Genomic DNA, 14402 nt, shown 5'->3' on the forward strand with positions numbered 1-14402 from the left:
TCTTTCTCCTCAGGAAAAAAACATCCCTCTTTCATTAAAGAGAATCACCATGGCCAGGAAAATAAACAAAGAGTCTGCAATCAAAAAGCAACCTGAGACCAGCTGATCAGAGCAGAGTACATTCTCCTCCAACTCCAAATCCTTGCAATGGATCAGGTTTTGCAGATTCACCAACAATTTAATGTTCTAAAATAAGAAAGAGAATAATCCAAAACTGCACTGCTTGTAAGAACCATAGATTGTTTAGATGTGAAGAGAGTTACTAAATCCTGGGGTAACCACAAATCCTGTTTGTGTGTTTGCAGAGAAAGGAGATACTGAAAGCAAGAAGTTTGCATTTCCAATCAGGGCATTGGTTGATCAGTGGGTTATATCACTGACTTTGGTACAGGAAATTGGGGGCTTGAACCCTGATAGCCTTTTACCTCACTAAACAATGAGTTCAAAACAAGAGTCACACCGACTTGGACGCCTGCTTCAGATGTTTTTGGGCTACTGGAATAAATAGAAGACACTCATGGTCAGAGTGGAGAATAGAGGATTGTCGAAATGAAAGGCTAACACAGAAACAACTCTCACAACTATATTGACGGGGTATAACACAATTGCTACGGCAAGGGGAGCCAGCACAAGCCATGGAATATCATCGTCATCATCATCATCATCACCCCTACCAGACAATGAGTCCATGCACCAACACCAATGATGGTACCTGAGAAGCACAAGGTCTGAAGAGGTACAAAATAGGGTTCATCTAGATCCAGGCTCCAGGATCAAGGCTGTCCAAGATCTAGGCTATCAGTATATTTTGGTCCATATTGATACGATAGCATCAGACTAGATGATGTTTTTCCAAGCTTCTTTTAGCAATTTTGGTTAGCCTGTACAAATTGCATCCTTTGTTGCCTGTTCTTGACTGGACTGGCTCAGGGTGTGGTCTTCTGCTGCTGTAGCCCATCTACTTCAAGGTTTGAAGTGTTGTGTGCTCAAAGGTGCTCTTCTGCATACCTTGGTTGACTTACTGTTGCCTTTCTATCAGCTCAAACCAGTCTGGCCATTCTCCTCTGACCTCTGGCATCAACATGGCATTTTCTTTCAGGACATTGTCACTGGATATTTTCGCTTTTTTGGACCATTCTCTCAATGGTTGTGCATGAAAATCCCTGTAAATCAGCAGTTTCTGAAATACTCAGACTAGCCCGTCTAGCACCAAGTACGATGGCATTTTCAAAGTCACTTGAACACCTTTCTTCCCCAGTCTGATGCTCGGTTTGAACTTCAGCAAGTCGTCTTGACATGCCTACATGCCTAAATGCATTGAGTTGCTGCCATACGATTGGCTGATTACATATATGTGTTAAGGAACAGTTGGTGTACCGAATAAAGTGGCGAGTTAGTGTGTATATATATATATATATATATATATCTATATATATATATATATATATATATATCTATGTATATATATATATATATATATGTATATATATATATATATATATATATATATATATATATATATATATATATATATATATATATATATATAAAAGCATGTATGTGTGTGTGTGTGTGTGTGTGTGTGTGTGTGTGTGTGTGTGTGTGTGTCTGTGTCTGTGTGTGTGTGTGTGTTTGCCTAGCTGTATACTGGAACATACCTACTGCCTAAAAGAGAATACCAGTAGCTGAGTGTGAACCGGAGACAAGAAAAGCTTCACATTGCCCCATTGGATGGAATACATTACATCAATAGAAGTATAGAAATATCATAGAAGGAGGAGGTAACACAATATCACCTTACTTTAATGCAGTTTTATTGTGAGCAGCCTAGTATTTAGCTACTGAATCTGTTTCTGGCTTCCCAGATTTTGCATACATGTCGTGCAAGGCATGATGGAATGTAGGCATATCGTGGATATAGTTACAAAAAATTAACAGAAACTTTAGTGCTTCAAGGAATCCACATCCACCCATTATGAAAAACTATCCATTTGATATACCACACTAATGTACCACTCTGTCCTTCTGTGCAAATGATCTCTGTCCTTCTGCTGCAGTATTCACAACCATCCATACAATTTAATATTAAGATACATTGTAATATTTTAGACTGCATATCCATTTCCATATGGAATAATGATGATTTTGATGCTAATGCATAACCTTTTGCTGCCAATACAATAAAATGAAGCTTTTAAGTCCAGATGAGTTTTTACTAAGATAATCAAAGCGATTATATATATAGACCAAATATATATATAAAGACCAAATTTAAACTTAAAGCCAGAAAATGAGGCATTTTCTGTAAGCTAATCAAAGCAAATCAAGTTTAAATTGTTTAAATTGCTTTTATTAACTTACAGAAAATGCCTCATTTTCTGGCTTTAAATTTATATTTGGTATTTGGGATATTTGTACTTGACTCCATGAGCATGTCTCTGCATTATTTTGTTTGGTGCGTTTGTTGTGTGTATGTACTGCAGCATATCTCACTGTGGAAACAGAGATTGCCCTTTATGATCCAACATTCTTTACCGCATGCTTTTAGGCTAACCATAAATAACCTGGAGCTTTCTAATTAATACTAACCTCTCCATACACTCCAGGTAGGCTTAGCATGTTAAACCTTGCTGGTGTGTATGGGAGAAGTTCTCTGGTTATTCTCAGTCTGCCATTTTAATAAGGCATAAACTGTAAACGGTTGATGGTCTGGGGTATGCATACATGTATGGGACTTTGTGGCATACAGTAATTCCAGTTCTGCTTTAGGATTAACTTGGGTCCAATGGACACAGTTTAAGTGCTATTTAGGCATTTCCTGATCCCAACCTCATATTTCCCAGCTAGCCACTACATGTAAGCAGTTACTAAGAGATCCTGGTCCAGCCAGAGAAAAGAAAAGTCTGGAGCTTCATCATTCTCATAAATGCCATCATCAGCATCATTCTTCATTACTCACCTTTTGGCTAGCAGTAGGAGCACTGATTACCATGGCAACAATCACGCCCAGATGCCCTCTTCATCATCCTAAGATGAGAAGAAATCCATTTTCATAAGATATACACCCATAATATGAGTGAAGCATAACAGAATATGCATGTGTTTTATAAAACTGAGCATTCCACTGTGGGTATTTGTGCATGGCCATGTGTGTGTCAGAGAAATAAGGTCGAGTAGAAGATTAATGTAATCCAGCTGATGTGCACCATCATTAATCACCCTGTTTACTGCTTTGGATTGAAGGGTGCTATAAGGGAGGGAGCCAGATGAAGTGAACACAGCCAAAAATATCTTATGTTTGTGCAATTTATTGTATTAGAGGCAGCCCATTGTGGAAAAGATATTAACATGGTTTTAGTATTGTTACCACATGCCACTTTATTTGTTTGATTAGATGTAACTACTAGGTTCATAAGACTAAGTAAACATTAAAGAATAAGTAAAACATCAAAAACACAAAAAGAGAAAGTTTTCTTTGAACAAAATATTTTACTTGAGCTAATATGAACATAAGTATTAAGATCTAATCCTTTATGCACCCACTCAATTAGCATCTAAGGTGTTCTTGCGTCTGTACCATCACTAACATTGTTGTCATTAGGGGATTTGTAGTCATAAATGGATTAGCCTTGATGACAGTGAGCAAGTGATCATTACTGCAGTTCAATAAAACAGAACTCAATCTTCACATCTTATTTATATCTTACTCATGTCAAACATTACATGATAGACATGGCCAAAAGAGCTGGTAGTTATAGAAAGTGTTGTGGTCTTGTGTATCTCTCTCTCTCTCTCTCTCTCTCTCTCTCTCTCTCTCTCTCTCTCTCTCTCTCTCTCTCTCTCTCTCACCCCCCCCCCCATCTTTCTCTGTGTGCATGTGTGATCTATATTAAAGAGGATTCAATGACAGAATATTCATGATTGTTTATTTGGATGTGGATACAATTATGCATGTACATTCTAATGTTGATATGTGTGTGAGTCTGTGCTTCTGAGTGTGTGTTTGTGTTGTCGTATTTGTGTGTGAGAGAGACTGAGAAAGAAATATCTGTTTGTAATGGCTCTGAGAATATCTTTCCATCCAATAGGCTTGGCCAGGCAACAGTCTCCAGCTCTTCATCATCATTAATCACCCTCTTCCTCCCCCTTCTTCGCTGTCTGTCTGTCTCTCTGTTTCTGTCTTTCCCTCTCTGCTGCTCTCATTCGGAAGAAAACAAATAGAGTGATTAATCATGCTCAGATAAAAGAGGCAGATTCAGGAGGGATGAGGATGAGTGTATTTGAAAGAAAAACAGTCGCACCTCAGGAGTATGGTCCTGACCTGCGGTGAACTTCCCTGCAAAGGCCAAAGGTTGAGGGGTCGCATATGGAGATGAGAGAGCAGCAGCACAAGAGAAATGGTTGGTGTGGCCTGCGTGTGAATGCAGGCATGTGTGTGTTTCAAATGAGGGATATAAAAAAATTTCCATGTTTTCCATGAACCACACATGCTCACCTAAGCTCGCATTCTCTCTCTTTTGGTCTCTCAAACAACGCCCTCTTTTTACTCTCTCTGCTTAGCTACCAACTTTAGATTTGTTTAGCCATGCTTTCCCAGCATGCTCCACATGCCACTCACTCTTCCAGTCCATTACAGTGCACAGCATTTCCATCTGTACTTTTACAATCTTACCGTAAAACGAGCAGACTTTTACAGGCTCTTCTGTTATTCCCCCATACCTTTAACAAGGTCTACGTGCTTTCAGCATAGCACACACACTTAGCTGGCCCCCTCCTAGAGCGCTGATAGAGTAAGGCCTGAGCTGGACCAGTGCAGGCTCCATAAAGCTCGTCTCCATTAAGAGTGTAGCAAAATGACATTTGGAGGAAAAATATTTACATGTTTAACATCTGATATGAAACTTTACACATACGGTAAGTGCCGATTGGAGTGCAATTGGAGTTGGCATGGTTTTTAATTTAGAACTACATAAACTATTTAAAGTAAATTTTGCAATATTAACATTGCATTCTACTAACTATAATGGAAATATAAAAAGTTTCTAACAAGTTTAGGGAGGCAACACTGTGATAAGATTACTGAATGCATTTATGGTTCTTTAAATCATGTACTCTATGCGCTTTGCGTGTGTGTGTGGGTGTGTGTGTGTGTGTGTGTGTGTTTGTGTGAAAAAGTAGTGTGTCTATGTGCACCACGTGCAAGTGCAGTCAAGAGCAACAGTTATGCTATGTGCAGTTTTCTCACAAAGTGATCCAGATCACAGAGACTCAGACCAGGTGACAGTATTCCTACACCGCTAAGATAAAAGTACACTGAAGCCCGGTGCTGTAGCTGTTGGCATAGCTAGGGCTTCACCTTTGATCCAGATAAAGGCTATAGGTTCACCAGCATTATGCTTCTCAAAGCTCCACCATGACCCTGGTTCAGCTACATGCTCTATAAACCAGCGGATGAGTACTGCATGTGGGAGCACACGCATGGCCATGCGGTGAATCACTCCAAAATAATTGGCTACACCTGGTATATAGTTGTGTGCGTGTGTGTGTGCGTGTGTGTGTGTGTCTGTGTATGTGTGTGTATGTGTGTGTGTGTGCATTCACCAAGAGAGTTTTAGTGGTAGCAAGAAATTACTATTGCGTCCCAATACACTTCCTTGTGATTGATTGAATTAACCAAGTGGAAAGCTTTGTGCTTTTATAGCTTTTGAACTAAAAAGTCATTTCTTCAGCTCATACATTTTGATCTGCTTTTCATTTGCATTTTTAAGAAGACTAATTGAACATTTATTACAATATATATATTGGACCAAATTGTTTTGTGACAGCAACAGAAAGGTGTTATGTTTTGACTCAGTCTGATAGCAAAACTTAATCTATGTGTGGGCTGCAGGGTCTCTCTGACACTGAAAAGGAGCTCTCTCGCTGCTGAGGGCTTCCCCTGGCTCCCATAAATCTCACAGTTATTACTGTATTACGACTATGACTGATGGAATGTGTGTGTGTGTGTGTGTGTGTGTGTGTGTGTGTGTGCACGCCCATGGGTGCACGTGTGTATGTGGGTTGCAAGACAGTGAGAATGAGTGGATAATTAATCTTTCTCCCACTTGATATGATTATAATCCGTCAGTGTCTGGAATACAGCCTTCTCTCACCTGCCCAAGTTGTGCACACATACACACACAATGATGATGACAGCTAGCTGTCTCACTGCCAAGGCATTTGTTTGACCTGAGGAAAGCTGGAGATGATACACATGAAGTCAGTTTATATGTGTTTGTGTGTGAGAGTGTGTGTATGTGTGTCTGTGTTCTCAAAAATGCCACATCTAAACACGCGTGAATTAACTAAATTATAAGCTTTCAAAGGTGTGAATCTACACGAAATTCAATGATAGTAGTGCTCTGTTTGGCTCATTGTAAATCAGCTGTGATTTAGTACAATGCCCCCATATCCACTTCAAACAGCATACATTAAAGCAAAAGGGGAAAACACCCCCAGATTCCTAGATATTCAAATTCTTGATTTAGAGAATGTGTGTGTGAGTGTGTGGGTGGGTAAGTTTCATTTTTCAAAAGGCTGCATTCTGATATCAGTAGCACCCACATGGCAGGAATTTGCAGTAACAGCTTGTAATCGAACAGCCAATCAGGCAAAGTTTCTCTTTCTTTCCTTTGGTCATTTAGGGACAAATTCTGCTGTGTGCAAAAGAATCTGGGGCTGATCTAATCTATGATACACTTTCATCAGAATTGCTGAGTAATGGTGGTGTGATGGCGATTGGAGGCAGTTACTGGAACTGGGTCACCTTTCAGTGCCAGAATGGGTGAGGTCAAGTCTAGTCAAGTCCCAAAGTCTGCACCAAGACTTATTAAACCTCCAAACATCTATTTACGGCATACCAACTACACCTTGACCTGTTAAGCAGGCCTAGAGACGTGCGTGTGTGTGCGTGCGTGTGTGTGTGTGTGTGTGTGTGTGTGTGTGTGTGTGTGTGTGTGTGTGTGTGTCTTACCTGCTCTAGGTGGGGACAGTGGCTGGTGTATGAAGGTTGCACTCTCGGTGGTCCACGGTGGTGAATTATTCCCAGGTGTCCATGCTGAAGATGAAGAGAATGATGGGGATGAAGATGACCATTTTCGTAATTTTCCGCAATGAGCTTCATCCTGCTTTGTGTCTGCAAAATAAATAAAAACAGAAAACAAAAAAGATCAATCTGTCTCCCAAGCAACAGTTGCAGATGTATAAACACTTTCAAAGCTTAGCAGGTTTGTTAAAAATTATCAGGAGTGCACATGTAGGAGTCCTGAAAAAAAAAAAGCTTCATGTTATGAATTATGACAGGCAACATATTGGATGAGTTCAAGCATCTAGTAAAAATATTATAATTCTGTTGGACATTGTGCATATTCACAATTGCGCATTAATTGGATTAAATTATTTCTGTCGGGGAAAAGTTAACTGGTATTTATTTTGTGCATGATGCTGGCCACTGCATTATAGAAATGCATATACACATGATAAATGAGGGCAATTTTCCCTATCATTCATTAAAACTGATTAAAATTACACAGAAAAATGCATTTTGACCAAGAGGTTTGGGATGGGTGACGTGCCAGAGGACTTTAGCAGGAGATAACATAGATGTTTATAATCTAACGATCAATTTTTTCAGCAATGGTCATTAAACAATCAACTGCATGCCAGTCAAATATGCTTTGAAAAACATCTGGCCCCTTTTGACTGCAATGTGCATGTCTTTCTCAAATCCGACAAATCGACACTAGGCTCTCTAAACACACCTTTGAGAAAGGAATCCTTGAAACCTTGCATTTCTTCCTTTACTCATCCACACTATAAAACACATATATATAAAAAAAACAGGAAATGGTAAAATGAAAGAGGAAGAAAATAATAAAACATACAAGTGAATGAGCGAACAATGCGGAGAGATGAAACGAGCCCATTAGCACTGGAGGCTGGAGGTCAAGCTTGGCGCCTCTAAAATGGAAACTACATTTTGAATGCTATCATCCAGCACTGGCATCTGTGGGGCAAAGGTTAAATATTACTTTTAAGGTTCACATTAAAGTTAATGGTCCATGCAGTGACATGACTGTTAAGGGCCAAATGACAGACTGGGCTTGCTTGGAGACAAATGCCTGCTGTGGAGAATTCCAGTCCCAGACGTGTTTAGCGTGGAGAATTAGCCTGCGCACTGTCATGGGACTGGCTGCATCACAGATCACTGCTGTCTTGGAAGGTACATACTCTCCTGCCTTTGCCTCAGAACGGAAGGTAGACACACTACGTATTAGTTTGGTCTGTTTTATTTCCCCCCGATCTCTCTTCTTTTCCATGGTGACCTCAGGAGCTGACAGACATCAGCAGATGTCCTATGTGGGTCAGTGCCGTTATATGACCATTTCTGTTTCAGGACATGATCTTTGGGTAGTATGCACCATAAGACTTATCATCACCTCCGAGCATAAAGTAGATAACCTGAGTGCACGTGTGTCAGCATGTGACTTAAATAACAAATAGCTCCAAATCAGCTCATTATTCAATGTACATATAAATGCAATGAATAACTAAATAATTTAATTCATTCTTTGCACTGAGAGGAGGCAAAAAGTCAAGGTTCAATATCCTTTGCTGAGTGAATGCCCCATTACTTCCCACACAGGTCCAAAATGACATCTGCATGATGGAAAATTTTAAAATAAAAGTCTTTCCCCATATTCTAGTGAACTCACAATCTTAGAATATGTACATATGTCCCTTTATGTACATGAATAAGGAAATTGTGATAAAAATTGTAATGCACAAATGGGACTGTAAGACTGTTATTTTCATTGCTAGTAAGCAAGCAATTAGTTAGCCATTACTATAGAACTCTTTATTTTAACATCTTTGCATACACATGCATTCATATATTTCTCTGTATAGTGGTCAATTGTAAAAATGCATCTGATATTTTTAGCACATTATTATTTCTTTCTTACAGTTCTGTATCCAACACACACACACACACACACACACACACACACACACACACACAAAATATAAAGAGTTTGAACAGATGGATGTTTTCATTGGGCTATGTACTACCTTGGAAGGAAAGACATTCAAATTGTGCAACTCAGTGCCGCAAGGGCAAACCTTAACTTGTGTGTGCTTGTATATATGTATCTTAATGAAGTGTGAGAAATTAGATGTCTAGAAGACATTAAAGGGTACGGTGATGCCATGCATTCTCACTCAATGCCAAGTATAAAAAACTCCCTACTGAACTCTGAAGATTCCTAATCAATCCTGAAGACACATCTATCACAGTGGTTTTGAGTATCTCTGAGTACATTTTTGACCAGACTTTCCCATATTGCAATACTGTATCTACACAATTTGAGATATCTTAGCATTTTCACAAATTTCATGGAGCCCTGAGTAAGCACTGGGCCTTTGTGGTCTTAATTCGTAACTCAACTTTACTGTAATATCTTCCATAATAGCATGCTCAGTAGTCTTGGAATGTGAGACTGATTAGTGTTAATTACTACAAGCTCTAGGTAAACACCTTTTTAATGATCTCCAGCCAGGTTTACACACTGTAAACTGTCACAATTGAACATGTATTCAAAAGACTTAAAACATGCACACTGTCATATACTTTGAGCATACTAGATGGTATTCTAAACATGTGAGCACACTCATATCCACTCTATGTGTGTGTGTGTGTGTGTGTGTGTGTGTGTGTGTGTGTGTGTGTATAAACAGAGCACTGAATTATCTTGCTCAAAAAAAGTACTAGTACAGGTGAAAATAATTATTTTTAGAATAAAAAGAATATTTAAAAAAATTCCCTCACACAGTTGCAAAAATACACAGCAGCTCAGTTGTTGATTACTGATTGCTGTTTGGCTGTATTACCAAGCACTTGAACTATCTGCAGATCTTTACTGTAAAAAGAGAAGTCTTAGAAAAAAATTACATATGAATGTAGATGTGCAGGCCTCTTGCCACTGTGCTTTAAATCCAAAACCTCAACAGTCTCTCTGCAAGACCTCTCCAGATATCTGAGCTGTCTTTGCACACTGCTGGACTGACAACAGACCATTTTCAAGTGCCAGGGATGACTTTGATCATTGATTTGAATCCATGGATGAAGATAATTTCTGCACTAAAAAACTTATTTTTTCACAATGGCTATAGCTTAACAAATGTAAATCAAATTACTATTATTACTACGTTTTCAGTGGAAGTCTGTAAAATGGGTAATAATTGGCCTGGTGGCACTGCCAATCAGTCAGTTACAATAGCACATCTGAAGAATGACTTTTTGTCATAAAAATCATCCCTTGATGAAACACATGATGCAGCATTTAGACATTAGCCTGGGCAGAGAGATTGAAGAGATTGAGACAGATTGGGAAATCAGGGGATGTCTGACAGAGATGATCAGTGTCATCTGTTACAGAGCTCTCCAAATTCCAATACCCTTGTGGTTGACACACACACACACACACACACACACACACACTCACACACACACACACACACACACACACACACACACACACACATACACACACACATACACACACACACACACACACACACACACACATACACACACACACACACACACACACACTCACACACACACACACACACAAATACACCAGTGTACAGTTACAGAGTACTCTAGCACCAGCTATCAGAAGGGATGCACCCTTGGGAACACCGTCTTCAACGTTCCCCTCTGACATCAAAGTAAGGAATGCCAGTGAGCATCCATCACAGTGTAGGGACTGGCAGAACACTCTAAACTCAGACTGATTTATGGAGACCCACTCTGCAGGTAGTGAGGCGAATGGATAGGATGCAGTCTATAATGTGTGCTTGTCTATGTTTATGAATGTGTGCATATGGAGACAAAATAGAGGACCACAAAACCAGGAGACCCAAATAAGCTTAATGCATATGTTATGAGGATGTTAATGGTGGGAGTGAGCAGTAATGTTTCTACTTTTTCTCTTTTTTCTCATAGTGTCCAGAGTGTTCATTTTTAATGTTGAAAATTGTGGGTGGATGATATGATTCTAATTCATTTGGAACACATCACTACTAGATCACATGTTCTTCCTTCCACTGTCTATGCATGTGATGTGTGATAAGATGTGTGTGTGTGTGTGTGTGTGTGTGTGTGTGTGTGTGTGTGTGTGTGTGTGTGTGTGTGTGTGTTTGTGTGTGTGTGTGCGTGTGCGCGTGCATGTGTAGCAAGGAGATGGCAATCTCCAGTATTTGACCTTGACTTGTTACTCAGGTCCTGGTCAGGATATCTGTCAGCAAATTGTCTAATGGCTGACAAAGTACACTACAAAGTGAAGACTAATATGTATGTGTGCAAGTGTGTGCATTCAGCATTCACAGAGAAAAGGTCCAAGGGAGTAGGAGGGAAAGAGTTGGAGAGACAGACTCCACTGAAGACATAGTTCACTTTGCCATAAATTTCATGTGAAATTGCAGAAGTACAGCAAAACTCTACTGGTCACTCTATACACTCTGTATATTACCTTACATCTGCATGCCTTTAAGAGCAGAAGCAGAGTGGACATAACTAATGCAAGCAGTGTATTTTCATATATGAGAGCATCACTTGACTGAACGCTGGTGCTCATTTCCACTTGGTTAGGCATGTTCGTACATTGTCACAATTGTCTGGCCATGGAAGGAGGTCATGTGACTATGTTTTAGTGGGAAGTGCTGTTGTTTTAAATCTGTGATAAATCTGTGTGGCTCTAGTGTAGAGTATGGTGTTCATGCGTGTGATGACAAGTTTGTATGCACTTGTATGTGTATCTGAGTATCCCTGATTTAAGGCTACTGTGAAGGAATGGGTCAGTCTGGATTTACTTTGAAACTGCATGCATGCATGCATACAGACTTCAATGGAAGTTGTACTGCATGAAAGTAAATCATATATAGCACAAGCATATATATAAATACGTGTGTGTGTATGCAAATCAGACTACCATCACTGATACAGTCTGATTACATATAGAGGTTGCTAAATATGTTTCATTTCCTCATGTGGGCCACCTAGTGGTGGAGATGCATGTGTTTGAATAGATTAAGTCATTGGATTTCCTGGCACTATGTATTGTTATGAATTTTACATGGCAGAATGTTGACAGATATATTACATTTCAAGCTTTCTTTTCTGAATGACTAGTCTGATTTTCGAGCCAGATCAATGCATTGATAAAATTAGTGAATAATTATTTTTCCATCCTGATGTTTTAGATATATAATTCTGACTTGGTTGTATAAATAAATTGAATCAATTCAGCACAAAAAGAGCTAAGCATTTTTTTAACCATAATTCTGATGTATCAATGTATTTATGTTCAAAATATTTCTGGACCTTGATATCATGTTAGTTACATCCACACAGTTTGTTAAGAACAGTTTGTTAAGAGTAGTCTCCTAATCCATGACACTAATTATAAAAAAGCTTGCTTGAAGCAAGAAAAATAACAGATATGCAAAATATCTTACCTCACACTGTATATATAAATAATTTCTAGTATATACAAATCAGGTTTTAAAATATCACCAAATGACATGCACAATATTGTAAGACACATTGAAAATAATTGGTCATTGGTTGGGGATTTCTTTCCTGAGACTGTATTGCAGCTGCTTACTCTTTGGGAGCCCTGGGAAAACAGAAAAGGCATCTGTTTAGCCTACAAATCCCTCCACTGTTCCCAGAATTCAGTCTGACTCAGACTTGTTAGCATTAGCCACCAGCAAAACCAATGACGTGGTCTGTAGTGACCTAAATGATTTATCACATTCATTAAACCTACATAAGTAACGCAATCAATAGCCAGCCAGGTCATAGTCCAAACTCTACGGTAAACTTAATGACAATCACCAGAATGTAAATGAATTGCTTATCAATTCAGAGAAGGCAAATCACTGGATATTTCAAAGGATCGACTGTCCAATTATAGATGTTATGAGAGTAACAATTTCTACACAGTGAAGATGATGGTACATTGGATGAGGTATGATGGCATGATGGTATGATGGTAACCCAGATGGTGCGCATGTAAAAGAACTACTTGGCAATATAAAGGTGCATATAGACAATAGTATACACTTGGCCATACATTCACTGGGAACACTCTCCCAAAGCATTATGCCACATTTCAGCTTTTGGGTCAGCCTAGATCAGACAAATTTTAATGGTTAGTATTTTACATCTTTGCACAAACAACAACAACAACAAAAAAACCCAGTATGCCAGTATGTGACCAACAATCTTAATGCTGTGGTCAGTTATAGTCATCATAGAATAGGTGTGTTTTGGTCATTGCCTTCCCATTGCTGGCCATTGCTGTTATGCGACGGAAGAGACCTGCTATTAGAAAATGTTATTAGGTAATTGGCGAGACCTAACAAGAAACAAACAAACAAACAAACATGAATGTAGTTCATGTATAATGCAGGTAGGCTCCTTATAACTGTGCCACTCAGACTTTTACCTGCTGCTTGATTTGGAACATGAGAATGTCCTTTTCTCTTTTTAGGGCCATCAACTCGTCTTGATTCAACATGTTGGAAGTGGAAAATTCGAGCAGGGCGATGTTAGCATCCTTTTCGCTGATGGCTGCCAACAGGGCCTGGTGCCTGGTGGGAAATTGAGGAGGATAAGGGGGGTTACGACCTACGGTAAGTCATTACGTTAACAAATACCAGATACAAGCGTACAATACTGTAATCTAGGCACATAAATACACACACAATCGCGCAGCAGGGGAGGCTAGCCGGCCGGCAGGTGCGCTGTGATGGTTAACATACCAACGAACCACACTACCCACAACCCCAGCTCTCTTCCTGTCATCAGAGAGATTCTTGTCTAATGGTTGCTTGTTTGCCGGGGGTTAGACAGAGAATCGTCACCAATCTCTGCTTTGTCATTATACTTTGCAGAGTAACTCTTCCATTTCTATCACATACACACATACAAATGCTCTCGTGCATGCGCGCACACACACACACACACACACACACACACACACACACACACACACACACACACACACACACACACTTTCAGGTGATAAACCTCAGACTGCACGTGGGGTTAATGATTTAAAGCTCAGTTTGTCTATTCTGGCATTATGATTGTTGGCTCAGTTATGATGCTAAGACACACTGACTGAGAACCAGCACTGCAGGTCACAGATCTTGGCTGCATTCTGAGAAATGTCATTGTAAGGCAGTTATAGTTAAATGGCAGGGAATCAGAATAATAATGATCATTTTGCTACAAAATGTTACACGGTTCTGCTTCTGCTTCTTTCATTCCCTCTAGTCATGAATATGTCTTG

The 14402-nt window shown here is 39.4% G+C and overlaps 1 protein-coding gene across 1 annotated transcript in view; it reads right to left on the reverse strand.

Moving 5' to 3' along the window:
- Window positions 1-14402, reverse strand: part of LOC113578892 (ELKS/RAB6-interacting/CAST family member 2) — a 162673-nt gene that overhangs the window by 36297 nt on the left and 111974 nt on the right. The window contains exons 17-19 of the mRNA XM_081703839.1: window positions 13554-13698; window positions 7013-7174; window positions 2960-3027 (exon numbers count right to left, since the gene is read on the reverse strand). Of these exons, the coding sequence (XP_081559965.1) occupies window positions 3001-3027; window positions 7013-7174; window positions 13554-13698 (334 nt within the window). The 3' untranslated portion in view covers window positions 2960-3000. The remainder of the gene's footprint in view (window positions 1-2959; window positions 3028-7012; window positions 7175-13553; window positions 13699-14402) is intronic.

Source organism: Electrophorus electricus, chromosome 20 (genome assembly GCF_041902795.1).
Source record: "Electrophorus electricus isolate QZ-2024a chromosome 20, ASM4190279v1, whole genome shotgun sequence".
NCBI classification, from domain to species: Eukaryota; Metazoa; Chordata; class Actinopteri; order Gymnotiformes; family Gymnotidae; genus Electrophorus; species Electrophorus electricus.